This window comes from Zea mays, chromosome 4 (assembly GCF_902167145.1).
Source record: "Zea mays cultivar B73 chromosome 4, Zm-B73-REFERENCE-NAM-5.0, whole genome shotgun sequence".
Lineage (NCBI taxonomy): Eukaryota > Viridiplantae > Streptophyta > Magnoliopsida > Poales > Poaceae > Zea > Zea mays.
In genome coordinates this window covers 237,038,588-237,054,389 of record NC_050099.1, presented here as the reverse complement: position 1 = coordinate 237,054,389, position 15,802 = coordinate 237,038,588, and the positions used below count along the sequence as shown (strand labels likewise).

The 15,802-nt window shown below is 46.3% G+C and overlaps 1 protein-coding gene and 2 long non-coding RNA genes across 3 annotated transcripts; 1 reads left to right on the top strand and 2 right to left on the bottom strand.

Moving 5' to 3' along the window:
* Nucleotides 1-960: 960 nt before the first annotated feature.
* On the bottom strand, nucleotides 961-4,090 carry LOC103654776 (U-box domain-containing protein 4). The gene has a single exon (XM_008681592.4). It carries the CDS (start codon nucleotides 3,521-3,523, stop codon nucleotides 1,325-1,327), a length of 2,199 nt encoding a protein of 732 aa, XP_008679814.1. The 5' UTR covers nucleotides 3,524-4,090; the 3' UTR covers nucleotides 961-1,324.
* A 1,030-nt stretch (nucleotides 4,091-5,120) lies between these two features.
* Nucleotides 5,121-7,074, bottom strand: LOC103654775 (uncharacterized). Its single transcript, XR_566324.4, has 3 exons — nucleotides 6,392-7,074; nucleotides 5,971-6,034; nucleotides 5,121-5,483 (listed from the first exon to the last, which is right to left on the bottom strand). It is a non-coding gene; the product is annotated as an uncharacterized lncRNA (long non-coding RNA).
* A 5,620-nt stretch (nucleotides 7,075-12,694) lies between these two features.
* LOC100384224 (uncharacterized) lies at nucleotides 12,695-14,973 on the top strand. The gene is made up of 3 exons (NR_169048.1): nucleotides 12,695-13,426; nucleotides 14,149-14,255; nucleotides 14,778-14,973. It is a non-coding gene; the product is annotated as an uncharacterized lncRNA (long non-coding RNA).
* The last annotated feature ends 829 nt before the right edge of the window (nucleotides 14,974-15,802 follow it).

The window sequence follows — 15,802 nt, the reverse complement described above, 5'->3', positions numbered from 1 at the left end:
AACAACTGCGAGCTGTCGATTCTGTCATATGGATTTTGTCGAGAATGCTTGTCACGTCCCTGAGATAATGTAAGAATGTGTATACGATATCTGACCGAATAGATGACAGGTTTTTTATTTTTAGACGAATGTTAAACCTCATGGGCGGCTTCTCCGCATCGTCAAGGCAAAGCAGTGTATTCATCAACTTTTTTTTTGTACTCGTCGGTTGTGTGGGAGACAGGCGCCTCGGTGAAGCACGTTTGGTTACTTGAGATGGCAAAAGGAAGTCTTGACGAACTTTGGTCCGAATGTTTATATCGCCGGTGTCATCAGAACAGGTGAAGAAAGAAACGGCATTCCCAGGGCGTCGGCGATTCGAAGACGGTGGAAGGTGGTCCTGGGGCCCACCTGCTGCTGGTGACCTGAATCAAACAGCAACCACAAAATCGTCGGCCAATCTTGGAGCAGCTCCGATTCTCCTGATACGCGTATCCTGCCTGCAGCTCCACGATCAGGCTGCTCCAGCGCGTCCACATCAGCTTCAGAGAGAAGCTGGAAGCCTCCGTCACATGGTGGCGACTGGCGACTGGCGTCGGCATGATCCAGGTGTGGACTAGTCTGGCAAGGTTGCGGTTGATCTCTGACGCATCGCCGAATCATGTGGCCTCAAAAACTCGTCCCTTTTTTCCCCCCTCATTCTATTTATTACGGGCAGAAAGTTTGCAGAGGGCACACGGTTTCCCTTTGGAGAACAATCGCGGCCGGGAAGACCAGAAGAAAGAAACGGCGAGGCGGTGACGTTACCAGAACGTCAGAACGTTCTCGGGATGTTTCTTGCAGTGGGGAAATCTCTTCAAGAACCAAAAAGCGCTCAGCCTTTTTCTCCGGGACGTTCTTCTGGCCGGCGTTTATTCCCTCGCCTACGCAGCAAGTCAGCACCAGTTGTTCTCTTTGGTGGATCAAAAAGCAAGGCACGCATACGTCGAAGATGACAATTCATCATCAGTTCTACTATTACAAGTCCATTGGCGAAATGATGTATCATCCCCGTTTCCAAATCATGGGAACAGTTTACAGCAAGTATAGCATGCATATTCGGCTTTTTTTTAACTGAACAAAATCAAATAAATAATTTCCAAGCTTGCCAAGGAATTCTATCTGTAAACCTATATCTGCACAGCTATCCAGCAGTCACGTACACACGAGCACATCTGATATATTTGATTCTTCGGGATTAAATCTGTATACCTTCATTTGAGGATGGAATGAAAGAATATCAGGGACAAAAACTCACCAAATGCGAGAATCATGTGGGCTCTGGGATGGATACAGGGTTCACCACCTAGGGCACGGGCACTGAGATCGACACAGGGTTCGATAACTCCTCGCTGCCAAAGCTTGCGGCGCGCCTCAACGTGCCGTTCCCTACCAACGAATGATCAACCACTGTCAAGGTGCTTCCTAGCGGCGCCGCCGCCAACGCCGACGGCATCTGGCTTCTCTGGCACATCTTGACGATCAGGCTTGCCTTCTTCTTGGCACGCTTCGTTCCCGTGAGCGTGACGTTCTGTATCACCGTGTTCAGCCCGGGTATCCTTGCCACGCGCTGTGCCAATGTCGATCCGCCTCTACGGCATATCTCATATAAAGCTGACACTGCGTTCTCCTTGCACTTTGGAGTTCCCCGCCTCATTAGCCCGACGAGGCTAGTGATCACTGTTTCAGAGCTCCCAACGAGATGCACGATGGTAGGCTGCTTCATCAGCAGAGCCAGAGCACCAGCAGCTTCCTCCGACACGGTGTCATTCCTCAGTGACTCAATTAAAGCTAGAACCGCAGATGACTCAAGCATCCGTCCTGAGCTTTCTGGGTGTGTTGAGAGGTTGAACAACGCCATCACCGCGTCTTTCTTTCCCCTTGGTGTCCCTTTGGTCAGCATAGAGGCAAGCTCCTCCACAGCCCCTGGCTCATTCATTATCTTTTTCTTGTAGTCATGGACCACAGATAAACTGAAGAGCGTAGCTGCAGCATTCTCCTTGGCCTCTGTCGTCCGACCATTCTTCAACACACTGACGATAAGATGCAGGCAGTCCGCTTGTTCCATGATCCGGGCCTTGTTCGGCTCATAGATCGATAGATTGAGCAGCGCCGTCACTGTGTTCTCCTGCGCCATCCAATCTGACGACAGCAGCAACTTACATAGCAATGGTATCGCACCCAACTCGGCAATGAATGCCCTGTTTTGCTTCCCAGTCTTTGCCAGCAACCGGATTTCCCTAGCTGCAATCGGTTTTGCACTATCGGATCCCTCCATCAGCATCCTGAACAAAATCCTTGCTGTGGCTTTGTTCGCCTCAATTGCCGCCTTGCTGCAGCAAGATGCAGCAACACATTCAATCATCCCTTCGTTGCTCTCCGGCGAATCAAACTGAAAGCCATGCACCCCACACCACTGTGAAATCAAGCTGCGCAGCGCCCGGTTTGGTACGAGCCGGTTGTCAGCGAGGGCCTGGCCGGAGTTGGGGCAGGTGGAATGCCCCTCCTCGATCCACTGTATGATCGAAGTCCGGTCATAGGTCTGTCCTGTGGATACCACCACGGGATCGCGCATCAAATCCAAAGAAATCGGGCAGGAGAACTCCTTGGGCACCGAGAAGGAGCTGTCGTCGCTGCAGCTCCAGGAGAGCAGCCGCTGCCTGTTCCCCGCCGACAGCCAAACACGCAACGTCTTTGTGTTGCTGGGGTCGAAAAGGGAGAAGAGGCAGTACCGGAGCAAGGCGACGACGCCGCCAATGAGGGGGAGGTCGGCGTCCTCCTCTTGGCTCAGGATTTGCTCCTCCAGGTACTCGATTTCGGAGCGGCAAGAAGCGGCGTCGGAGATTCCGATTTGGAGGAGGAGGGATCGGAGCATCGAGGGGTCTGGCGGCTGGCCGACCTCGAAGTGGCGCAGGGCGGCGAGGAGGAGGTCTCCGAGAGCGGCCTCCGCGGGGTCGTGGTAGTGGGCCGGCGCCCGCCGGCGGCAGCGCGCGCGGAGTAAGTCGAGGTACTGGGCGGCGTCCAACGAGAGGCGGAGCGAGGCGGCGGGGAGGACGTCGAGGACGACGGCGAGCTCCGCGTCGAGGTCCCGGAACGAGGCGGCGAGCTGGGGCGCCCGTAGCAGCGCCCAGGCGCGGGCGGCGGAGGCGACGTAGGAGACGAGCAGGTCGGCGCGGAAGAGCACGACGTAGAGCTCGCGGAAGCAGAGGTTGGCGGCGTCGGAGAAGGCGGCCTCGCCTTCGTCGGCGAGGAGGAGCAGGAGCGAGTCGAGGAGCGCGGAGAGCAGCGCGAGCCTCCGCATGAGCGCGTCGAGGTTCCGTCGCTGCGACGGCGGGGGCGGGGTCCCCAGCAAGTCCGCCGCGAGCGACGCCAGCGCGCGGAGCAGCGGCGCGCCGGACAGCCCCGTGGGCGCGAAGAACGCGCCGGCCAGAGGCAGCCTCCTCCGCTGGCGCGGCAGCGGCCGGCGGAGCAGGAACTCGATCGGCGACGAGGCCTGCGCGGCCATGGCGAAGAGGAGCGCAGAGGCCGCCGTTCCTCAGTGGCCGGGAGGAACGGAATCCCCCAGTTCCTTTGACCGACCCCTCCCCCGCCTGACGAGGCGAGGCGGGTAGGCGATCGATTGGGTGGGGGCGCGTTAGGTTAGGTGGGAGGACGGCGACGGCGCGGAAATGGTCGCGCTCGCGCAGGCGTACCCAGTGCCCGCGTCGGGTTGCGCGGTGGAGCCTGCGGGGACTGGGGCCGGGACCGGGACCGGCGCCACTTGGGAAGAAACGGCCGGCCGGGAAAGAGGCAGAGGAGGAAGAGGAGGCGGGGCGGGGGAGGGAGGACGCCGGACGCCAGACCCGACCATGGTTTTCGTCTTCTAGAGAGGAGAGCGGGTGGGGCCCACGGCCCCGTCGCTGACATGTCAGCCTTCCTCATGCTTCGATTTTCGTTGGGATCCACGGTTTTCGTTTTCGTTTTCATTTTATTGTTGTGTGTTTTTCGTTTTCCTTCGGTTTCATTTTTTTTCTATATATACTGTTATTTATTTCTCTGGATGTACTCCTTATTTATGATCGTGCGTCAAGTTGTGAATTCATGGTCGTGCCGGTGTAACGCTAAACTGATTCTTACGTTCCGACCTTCCTAAGGGCTAAGGCATCTCCAACAGTCGGTGTTTTTATAATTTTGTTTTGGAAGAAAATAAAAAAAAAAACACGTCCAACAAATCGTCACCCGCGTCCACACCCGACAGTCTTCCTCTCCCGCGTCCACGGGACTGTCACCGATGAATTAATCATGCCAAACCTACCTATGTATTTGTTTATATAACCATACATTGCAACGTCAAATAAATTATTCGATAAATTTAGAGCGCAACGATTACATAAAAATGAAAGACGAGCACGACAGTAACCTTGTCCTACCACTTCTTATAGGTGAATCAAGAATGCAAGTGAAAACATACCCACTCCTTACTTGCTGGTAGGAATTCCTAAATTCCAGAGCTGACATTTTTCAAGCTCTAGATTGCTAACTTGTGAAGACATCAGGATGATTTATGTCCCAGCAATAAGTACAGTGCTGCTAATGATCATTTCATTAGATTTATACTATGCAAAAATAATAGAAAAGAAAGAAACTAACAGGTTCGGTTAGGAAATAATATTTCAGTGGTTTCTTATTAGAACCTGTTAATATGGATGAATTCTTTTAAATCTGAATTCTGAACTACATTTATAAATTATTCGAGAAATCCTCTTCATAAAAAAACAACTCCACTTCCTCATGCTCAAAATGAGATTCTTTTAACAACAACGTTGGCAAAGCCATGATCATGCATGACTGAATATATGTGCATGAACTATCAGTTGGCGCAATTGCTGGCCTACCAATTCTATGTATTTGTAGTATCATAAAAATTATAGAAGCAATGGCAACTATGCTGACATACATTGTAGAGTCTTGCTTAAACGACCAAATACATGAGGACCAACAATGCCAAGAATCCCTCAAGACTGGGCACTTTCTATTACTAAAGACCTGTATTTGGTAAAGGAAAAGTGCATGAAAAGAGAACTCAGTTTGCATGCAGTATATTCAAAACAACGGTATCCTGTCCAATTGTTTTTGTTCTTCTAGCCACAACAAATTAGACGCTGCTTAATGGGCATTACAGTACAATGACAGAGAACAGGACGGATACTTGAGCTCACAGAAATTTGAGATAGGCACTTCTTAATAATTAAATATACAACCGAGACTACGTCAAAACGGTGAAAATAACACAGACCAAGCTGCAGTCTTCATAAGTAGAGATTCATGGTGACCAATTTAAGTAGGCTCCCAATACAAACAATAATTCTGAACACCATAGAAAGCAACCACTGAACACATAAGAAAAATGGGTGGCAGCACAAATCCCAAGTTTACTTTGATTTTGGAAATCCATTATCGTAAGCCTTTTGAAATTCACCCTCAACCTGAAATGGGGTTTGAAAATGGAAAACTAAGTCATTTTTAGGCTTTATAATTTACAAAGAGCATCCATGACACAATAGGAAATTAATTTGAATACCACTTGCATACAACTCTAAAAATTGCAAAAAAATCACAAGGAAATGCGATTTTATTTCACAGTTATGATATTATACTTTGAAGAGAGCATGACAGAAGTGGAAGGACTCACCTGAAGAGACATTACTCTCGTGGTAAACTGTCTCATAGGATGTGCATCTACTGGGATGACATCTATTGTCTATAGACATGACCCGCTAAAGAGCAAAGTGGCAAGATAGAACATATAAACTTAACACAATCATACTGTCACAAACATATAGAGCTCTCTATGATCTGTGACTACCAATGAATTTTAGAACAGGGAGACAATAACATCAATTCATTCAGATAAATTATAGATTTAATTGGTCAAAACAATAACACATGTAGCCAGCAGTGTGCTCAAAATACCTGGGACAGTTGAAAGCGTAAGCAATTCCTTTGATAGTGCATCAACTTGCTCTTTGGTTGGGACCTAAAACAAGGGAAAAATCACAGGCTTAAACCTTGTAGAAATAAGATGAGAAATACTTTCCTAGTTTTACGGAACATTTTTGTCACATTTTTTTGGAACAAGTCAACCGAGGGTGACAATTTCAGTCTCAGTGCTGCTAAAAAAACAACAGGTGAGTCTTCCTGCGGTGAAAGAAGTGGAACTTAAAAAACAAAGAAACTACAGATCAAACCATTACAAACAAGAATTATTTTGCAGGGATCCACATATTCTTAAACTCTAGGGATAAACGACCACAAGTAACTAAGATCTAGGAGCTAGTGAAAGCAGTAATATGTGGGTCTTGGCAAGACAACTATTGAAGGGGCTGTCGTGTACCTCAACAGGAACTGGTTCGCGAGCGAGGTGGAGGCGTCGGCGGAGGCCGTCGGATGCGGGTGCTCTTCTTACAGGACAACTTCTTGACGGGGATCGGCGTGGGTGGCGCCGCCGTGAGCGCGCACTGGAACTGCATCGGCCATCACCGGCTGTGGTGGCTGAGAGAGTACGGGCCAACAACCATGTCGGTGAGAAATCGATGTCGCTAGGGCTTTGTGAATGGGGGTGGCGGCGGTGCGACAGCAGGCGCAGACCTCCCTGTCATTGCATGCTCGATGGGGTGGGAGGTGGGGTTGGGGGGCAACGCGCGCATCTTGGGGGCTTGAGGAAGGCGAAATCAGCGACGTGCATGGAGTTCTGCGAAATTAGCGGCGGGTGGGGGTGAGGGGGATGCGGCAGTCACAGGCCTGCGAGTGGGCGAGGGCATGGCCATTGACGGTAACGACCTCGGCCGAGACGCGAGCTACGACACCCCAGCCGTAGAACGCTAGCACCCACGGCGACGAGGATGGGGACAGTTATGTCCCTAGGCCCTTCTCCGCGCCATCGAGCCCCACGAGGCGGCCACCAGGCTTGGCACGTCCCATGGAGAGTTCCCGCGTCAGGTCCCCACGGTATCGCGATCGGGCGCAAGACGCGGTAGCGGGATGAGGGGATGCGGGTGTGGAGGGTGCGGGTTGCAGAATGGAAAACGCGCGGTGGGGGTGGGGTGCTACGGGGCGGGGCACACGCGGTGGGCACAGGTATAGATATCCAATAAGCACGAGGCCCGCGAGCCCGACACGAAGCCCGTTATTTTGGCTCGGTCCGAGCCCGACACGACCCGGTTCTATGCGGGCCCGGGTCGGCCCGGCACGAATAAGCGGGCCGGGCTCGGACAAGAAACTAGGCACGGTGGGCTAGCCCGGCACGGCCCGTTTAACTCTAAGCCCGTTTTTTACACTAAAACGTGCTTACCGGCCCGCATAGCCCGTTTTTCGGACCGTTTTTTTCGTGCTAAACGGGCCGGCCTGACCCGTTTAGGCCCGTTGCGGGCCGGGCTCGGACAGGAAATTGAGCCCGCGTGCCTAGACGGTCCGGCCCGGTTTTCTAACCGTGCCTGGCGGGCCGGGCCCAAAACGGGCCGGGCCGGGCCGGGCTGCCCATTTGGACATCTCTAGGCACAGGCGAGGGGGGCACGGTGGGCGGCGTCGATGGAAGGAAGCGTTGGAAGGGCGTAGGGCACGCGGGGAGAGGATGCGGGCGCGCGGTCGGGGCGGGTGCATGTGAGACGGCGGAGGCGGAGGCGGGGGCATGGAGGGTGTAGACCTGCTCCTTAACTTCTTAGTAGGAGTAGTATAGATATACTCATACTCCGCTCTACCTAGTCAGTGCAGTTTTGGTAATACTACCGTAAGTCACTTGAGTTTATCCCAAATCAAACTCCTCTAATTTTGATTATTTTTCTGATGAATTTAATTGCTTTGTTCCCATTTCCAATACTAATGTTTAATTTCATTCATCTGCTAGGATGCTACCAGTGCCTGACACAGAATGACAGAAGTATCAAAGCAGGAAAAGCTGCGTTGGAGACCATATATGTTCTATGACTTGGGTATGGCAGGCAGTTCGTTCGAAGAAATCACTTTTCCAGATCATTATGAAGACAAAAATGTCAGCAATCTTTGTATATGTTTTATCACGCAAGTCTATACATACAAACTCGATTTATCTAATGCGGACGTCTGAGAAACCAGCTCATTCTAGCAGTACTTTGTTTCTGAAATATGTTACTTGATATCGCTGTACTGCAATGATTCTGAAATGTGTGACTTGATATCGCTGTCGAAATACTATTGCATTCTAAAATATTTTTTCTTCTTTAGTAACCAGTCAATTGAAAACTAACATGCACCGTGAACAATGTACTCATATCTGACAAGTAACGTGATTGTTAAAACGTCATTTTTTGTTGTTCATAGGACATACTTAATTTCTGAAATACCATGCAGACTTGGAGATATATTATAGCTTTTATTCACGCCGTTCTTTATTACAGACAATAAAACGATGAAAACAAAAAACTGGTTCTACAAAACATGAATTTATTACATTTATCAAATAGAAAACTTCTAATATTGATCTACATGATGTTGTCATAGATGTTCCATTGTTCCAGGCGCCGGCTACCTTGGCAAGTCGCAGATCAGATTTCAACTGCAAGACTGGCAGGCGGTGGCAGGTCTTTTTCAGAGTCATAGGCGGCGGCAAGATGCATCTCCGATTCCTTGGCAAGATGACAGTTTCAAACGGTTTTGGCACGAAAAAAGGAATTGTTAGAGAACTAGTCTTTTCTGTCTGTAATATTGTTTTGGGAGATCGTAAATTAAAAATATTGGAAGACAAGTTATCAGGAGTTGTTGGAGATGTTCTGCTGGACTCCTGCTGATTCAGTTCACCGTTCATGTGAGAAACATTTTGTTTGATGTATATACTCTCTGTATACTCTCCCCGTTCTAAAAAAAAGGCAATTTTCGATTTTAGATAAATCACCCCTTTTCGAAGTTTAATCAAATCTATGTGAAAATATAAACATTTATATATTTAATTAGATTACTACAAAATATACTTCGTATTTAAACTCTACTATACTTAAAGGACCAGTTTCAACGGTCGTCCCGCGTCATATTTTTACAAATAACCCCTCACATTTATCTCAAATTAACCCTGCATTTTTCCATGCACACAACTTCCACGTCCGTCCCGTTAGCCAGTCGGATGGTTAAATTAGCGTAAAATATTTGAACACAAGCCCTTACGAAAGAAGGACGAAAAACACTGAGTTAAGTCGTCTAACCAGTAGAACATCATGGTCAATTGTTTTAATATTGAATATAAATTGTACACATGTTATACGAGTTTTGTACAAAAAAATCCTGTCGGTCCGGATCAGCACTACGGACCGAGGCTACGGTCCAAACATGACACGACGATCGTGTCGGGTTGGCCCAGACACTATTAAATGGACCGTGCCCCGGACCAGCCCGCCAGACACGACACATTTGGTCATCTATACCTCCGCATGATAATGATGGTCCTCGCCTCAGTTGCCGCCACCTCGTTCGTCATATGCTTCATTTCTCTCTCCCCTCATGCCTCCGCCTCCGCGCCACGCATTCTCGGCAGAGGGCGTGGGAGAAGGCGCCTCCTCCCCGTATTCGTCCGACACCAGCCCCACCGACCCGCGCAGTGGCTATTGCACGTCCACGAGGGTGTTTCACATCATGCACACACCATCATTTTCGCCGTCGTCGGACGTCCCGTTCGTCTTCCCGGCCTTCGCCCTGTTCTTCCTCCCCCAACCTGCTGCCCCTACCCACGGTCGTAGCCGCAAGCCGACCGACGCTCGTTGACACGGGTACGAGCGAGTCGGTCTTGCTCCTGGCTTTTCTTCGTGCGTGTCGCCGAGGAGGACACTAGGGCTGGGCAAAAAACCCGAAACCCGAACCCGAATAACCGAACTCGAACCCGAAATACCCGAAACCCGAATTTCGTTTGGGATTTTCGGGTAGCAACGTGCAAAACTCGAATTTATTTCGGGTATCGTAATCGGGTACCCAAAATACTCGAATTACTCGAACTTTCATATGTCATGTACTCATCATGTCATTCTTAATTATTAATCTGTACATCTATAATTATGTATAAGTGTGCATGACTTGTGATTGTAGATTGTTTTTGTTTTTTTATGTGCATGTATATCATTATTCAAACTGTATTTTTATAATAATTTAATAGGGTGCATGTGTTTTTATGAAGTTGACACAACAATTCGGGTAGTTCGGGAATACCCGAACCCGAAATTCCGGGTACCCGAATTTTTGGGTATTGTAAAACCCGTTGTAATTTCGGTTATCGATTCTCAAACCCCGAAATTCTAAATACCCGAATTACCCGACCCAAAATTTTCGAGTAATCCGAACGTCCACCCCTAGAGGACACGATGGTGCCTGCCACGATTAGGTTATCTTGGCGATGATGAGTTCAGATCTGAGATATTGGACAACCAAAGTCTATAGCACGACAGCAGTCGGCATATGTACGGAGTTGGTGGTGGTGTTATGTCACCTCGGTGGGTCTAGGGCTGGAAGGCACTCGCATTCTCTCGCCCTTTTCGGACTAACGCCTGGTGCGGGTGCCTCTCGGATTGGAGCTGCTCTGGCTAGACTTCTTTCTCCGCTTGCGTGCTCTCTCCTTGTATGTATCTAGCGGTATACTACCTATGTCGTCTCTAGATGTTCATGTCTTCGTCGTGTCCTTCTCCGACAACGAACAGGTATGACTGCCTCTTCCCTTCTCTTTCTGGCCTACGAAACCTTGAAAGTGGGGGAGGCGAGGGATGTGGTCCCTGATTTGCTGTCTATGATACTCATTCGATGGCTCTCTCCTTGTAAGATTCCTTTAGTTTTTTATACTGTTATTTTTTTTCCAAAAGGATTTCATTTTAGGGCTAGTTTGGGAACCTTATTTTTAAGGGATTTCTATTTTCTTAAAAAAATAGTTTATTTTTTCTTTGAAAAATTAGAATCTCTTAGAAAAATGATGTTACCAAACTAGCCCTTAACTTTGCTGGTGAGAAACTGGGTGACGGGCTCACGGTTCATAGATCCCAATAGAAAAAACAGATCATGCTCCAGCAGTGGCACAAACACGCGTCCTTTAAAAACCAATCGCACTAATGTACTTCAATCCGGTCCTAATAAAAAAGTAGTTTTAGACAAGTTTTGAGTCAAACATATAAAACTTTAACTATTAATAACAATTTTGTTATTTAGATTTGAAATTTAACAGCCATATATATAGATTTATTTTGAAAAATACTTTTGCAAAAGTATAAATATAGTAAGAGTTTATTTTTATTTAAAAAATATTATATTATAGGGACCGTGTCGCTGTCTTTAAATACTTGTATTTTGATATCGGTGAAAGTAATGTAGTACTCCCTCCGTCCACATGATTTATTGTTTTGGGTTTATTATAAATCATTTATTGTCAATTTTAACCGGTTATAACATATATTTCATAAGATTTTACAATATAAATGTAAAGTCACCAGATTCTTTAGCGGCGAGCACATCCCTCTATTGGCTCTTTGAACTATCATAATATATAATATTCTTAGTTTAAAATAATTTAATTTTATATATATTGTTGGTTAAAGTTAAAATAGTTTGACAATGGTGGACGGAACGAGTAGGGACAGGGGTTGGCTTAGGGATAGGTGCCTGGGTTAGGAGGGCATCGGGGCTCGCAATCGCAAGGCAGACAGAACCAGAACGGCAGATACGAGATAGTACTACGAAAGTCAACGGAGAAAGAGAAAAAAATAGGTGGGGCACCACACTTCGTAGTTCGTACCGTAGCCCACAGGGCGGTGGGGGCAGTTGACGTAGGGCAGGTATCGCCTACCTCAGCTCAAGTCATGTCGTCGTCTGTGTGTCGTCTTAGATTAAAGTAATGTGTTTAAACTGATGTAATTAGAATTTATAAGACAAAAATACTGTAAAAACAGTAGAAGCTCATATCCAAATTAAAATCAAGCGCCTGTTCTGCATCATCCGTCCGGTCAGCGCCATCCTCCTCTGCGTGACTGCTCAAGTAAGCAGGCCCTATCATACGTTTTCTGCTACCGTGTTTTTACTCCTTTTCCAAACAATTAAAAATTGTTCACCAACGTTGGAGCAATCTGACGAGACGAGTGCTACTGCACATCCGGTTGGAGCAATCTGAATGAACAGATAATAGGAGCACTCGTTGCGAATTGCGCTAACTCTTTGCCTCCTCATCCCCTGGCCGCCACTGTCCGCCATGCTCTCGGTCGGCCGTGCGATGCGCGTCACCACTCTCCACGCTTCACACGCTATGCTGCATGGCCGGCCCGTGCTATTACTTTTTCTCTTTCTTTTATTTTTCCCTCGATTCAAAACACGAGATGTTTTGTTATTATAGGCCGAGTGCACTGTACAAACGGGTTTTTATTAATATACGTTAGTTATTTTTTAGTCTAGTCCATATAAATAACAGAATAGACATTAAATGCTCATATTAAATAAGGAATAAAATATGGTCTCCTATGTCATAGGAGATAGGAGATATTTCCTATATATTAAACCCGGTTCAAAACGTGGACGGACACGATATCCACGTCTGCGCAAATGATTCTAATCACTCGATTGCCAATCAACGGCCCACGTTGGTCGACTTTCATCGCCTCTTCCCTCAAATTCTCTGGAATAGGAATCGTCTCGACTCGCTCCCTCGTTTCTTTCGCCTCCGAACACTTCTGCTCGAACCTTGTCTCCCGTCGCCTCTCTTCGTTCCCGTCGTAGCGTCCCTCTTCCACCTCTTCTCTCCCCGCTTCCTTGTCTAAATCGATTCATCACCCATTGCTTTCGTCCTTACTGCAGTGTCCATTTTGGTTGTTTGGTGAAATTTGTCGCTATCTTCGTCGACTCTAGTTCGTCGTCCATTTCTTAAAGTTCAAATAGGCCTGCTTTGTCCCCTTTTTTCTCCCGTCCCGAGGTACGCGATTGCAGCAGATCCGGCTTCCTCCGCTTCAGATCTCCTTCAATCGTCGTCTTCCACTTCGCGTTTCCCTCTCCGTACTCATATGGCTTTGTCTGCATGAATGCTTTACTGGTCGCGAAGCCCTTTGTTTTCTCTAGTTTGCAGTTCGCATAGCTGCCTCCTTTGGATCTAAGGTTAGTTGTTGTCCACCCTCCTTACCCTATCGATTCTAAATCTGGCGCGCCTATGCCTGAGGTGATGCATCCTGAGCCCTTCTAATATCTCTTGCTACTCTATCCGCGGCTCCGGTACTTCCATTCCCCTGCTAGCCTCACGGACTGCTGCATGTTGCTACCCCCGTCGCTTCCATTCCCCTGCAAGCCCACGCTCTGCTATGGATTTCCCACCTAAAGTTGTTTGTCCATTCATGACCCATGTTCATGTGCAATAGCTACAACTTTCAAGGTATTTGAGAGATTGCTCAAAAAGGTGCGTCAACGGGTTAGTGAGAGGACGTTGGTTTTTTTACATCTTCATTAGATTTTTTATTTGAGCATATATATTTCTATATAGTCTGATGTTTATGTTCAAATTAGCTTTAAATATATGCCCATTTTTTAGCCGACGACCTCATGTCATTATGTTTGTTCTTCGCTGATTATATATTTATTTCAAAATGCGTGATTTGGTGGCATATCATACGCACTCTCTTATGTGATACAGTAAGGTCATATAAATCTTGCTGACATGTTATAGGCAGGCAATTGAAATAAGAAAAATAGCATGCTACATAAATGGAGAAAAACAAGTTGCCTCAATCGTAAGCCTAAAATCAGCCCATGATATTGAAGTTAAATAATAAATAGTTGAGTATTTGGATTGGACCTAAAAACAATCTAATTGGTAGGGCTCATATTTTAGACAGAAAATATACCTTCCGGTGTGCTTCAATGAACAAATATGCTAACATTTAGTCTACTAAAATATGCAAGAATATAATGTGCAGGGATTGTAGCTTCACACCATATAAGCTAAAGTGCTAAAGTTGGGCTTAGCAAAATTTAAACAAGTCAAGGCATTCTGACTTATTTGCTTTTAGCCTTTATGGTCTTTCGGGAACAACACATTTATTAGACATAGTCTGCTTCCACACCAATTTGGATCTTTTTGCTCATCAAATAAGATCCTAATTGAAAGCTTACTCTCTTCAGTTTGCCAGATCTAAAGCATCAGTTGAACGGTCATAATAGTGAATCAACAAGGAACTCGGCGGAGCATCTCTAAAAGGTTCAGCTTGGTTGTAATCTATAAACTGGAGGTAAATAAAACACTAACTATGCAGATAATTTGTTATCAAGAATACCTTATTGCACACTAGAATGTTCAACATTGATGAATTAGTCAATGTGTTTATATGTGATTGCAGTCACTATTTATATTATGTTTTAATCATAATAAGGTTTACAAATTGATATTGTAATATGGTTATTGTTACTTAGATTGTCCTTACAAGCATTTGGTGATGTTCAGATCCACAATAATGGATTTGTTAATAGGAGTAAAGTTCATGTTAGCCCCCATTAGCTAATATTATCTAAATTTGGGTAGATAATAAGATAACGAGGATTTCGAAAAAAGTAAAGTTTATTCAAACCTATTATCTAGACCTATTTATATTCAGAGTGCTAAAGTTTAACATATTGCTAGATTTGCATTATCAGTCTGGATCCAAACATGTCCCGAGTGTATAATTTAAGTGTTTGTAGGAGTAACCAATTTGTTTTAGCTTAGCTATTTTACCGGTGTCAAAATGCTTAACTATTTCATACTTGCCTTGTAGGAATGTAGATACCAATGACGTCTTACTCCATCAGAAGCTACTAGCTCCTAATGAAGAACCAAATTTCTGAAAAATACGGACTACAACATTATCCGCCATTTTAGTAATTTATGAAACTATAAACACGGTTTTTGTGACATGTAAATGGTATTATCTTCCAAAAAATTTGCTATTTTGTCACTTCTGTTTTGGGCTCTCTGCTATTATGTCACCCCGTGTCTATGACTTATGGGATCATTTATCATCTGTGTCTATAATTTATGGGCCTAATGGTAAATTAGTGAAGTCCACAACTTAGAGTGACAAAATAGCAAATGGCTCTCTTCTTCTACATGCGCCTGAGAAATGCAATACACCCTTATCTACATTCCATGTGAATTATGGATTGAACCAAAACATTGTAAAATTACAAAAAGAACATACATGGCACTACGCGCGCATGGGCGCGTGCAAGCCACTAGTTGACATAAATGTTAGAATAACTTATAAGCTATAGTTGATTTTGTCGGTCTATGTTAAGGTTTTTTTAAAAAAAGGACGGATGTCTGTCACACGCGTGTGTTACCGCCACCGCCGAGCCGAGGCATGGTCGCGGTTGTGGCTCAGAGTTGCATGTAGAGTTATGGGATTGTGAAGTTACTTGAAGCGTGGCACGATCACGATATGACGCCGTGTGGCGTTGTTTTGCCACTTAGAGAGTTACATGTGAAGTTATAGAATCCTTGGCTCATCGTAACTCCTAAAGTTAAGTTTCCAGTCTCTTAATCTCCCGCGTCCGCTCAGTTCCTTGCGCCTGCTTGGTTCTTCTGCCTTGCCTATTTAAGCTTCATCTTGTTATCGTTTCTTAGTTGACTTTCTTTGCCTCTACTTTAGTTGTTAGTCAATGGCCCCATCCCAGTTCTTCTGCGTACAAGCACTACGAGAGCAGACATCCAAACCAAGTGTTGCCCAAGAGGTCACCTACTCGAGTGAAGGCTATCAATCATGCTTTTAGAGTGTTAACAAGCCGTGCGACTGCTGCTTCA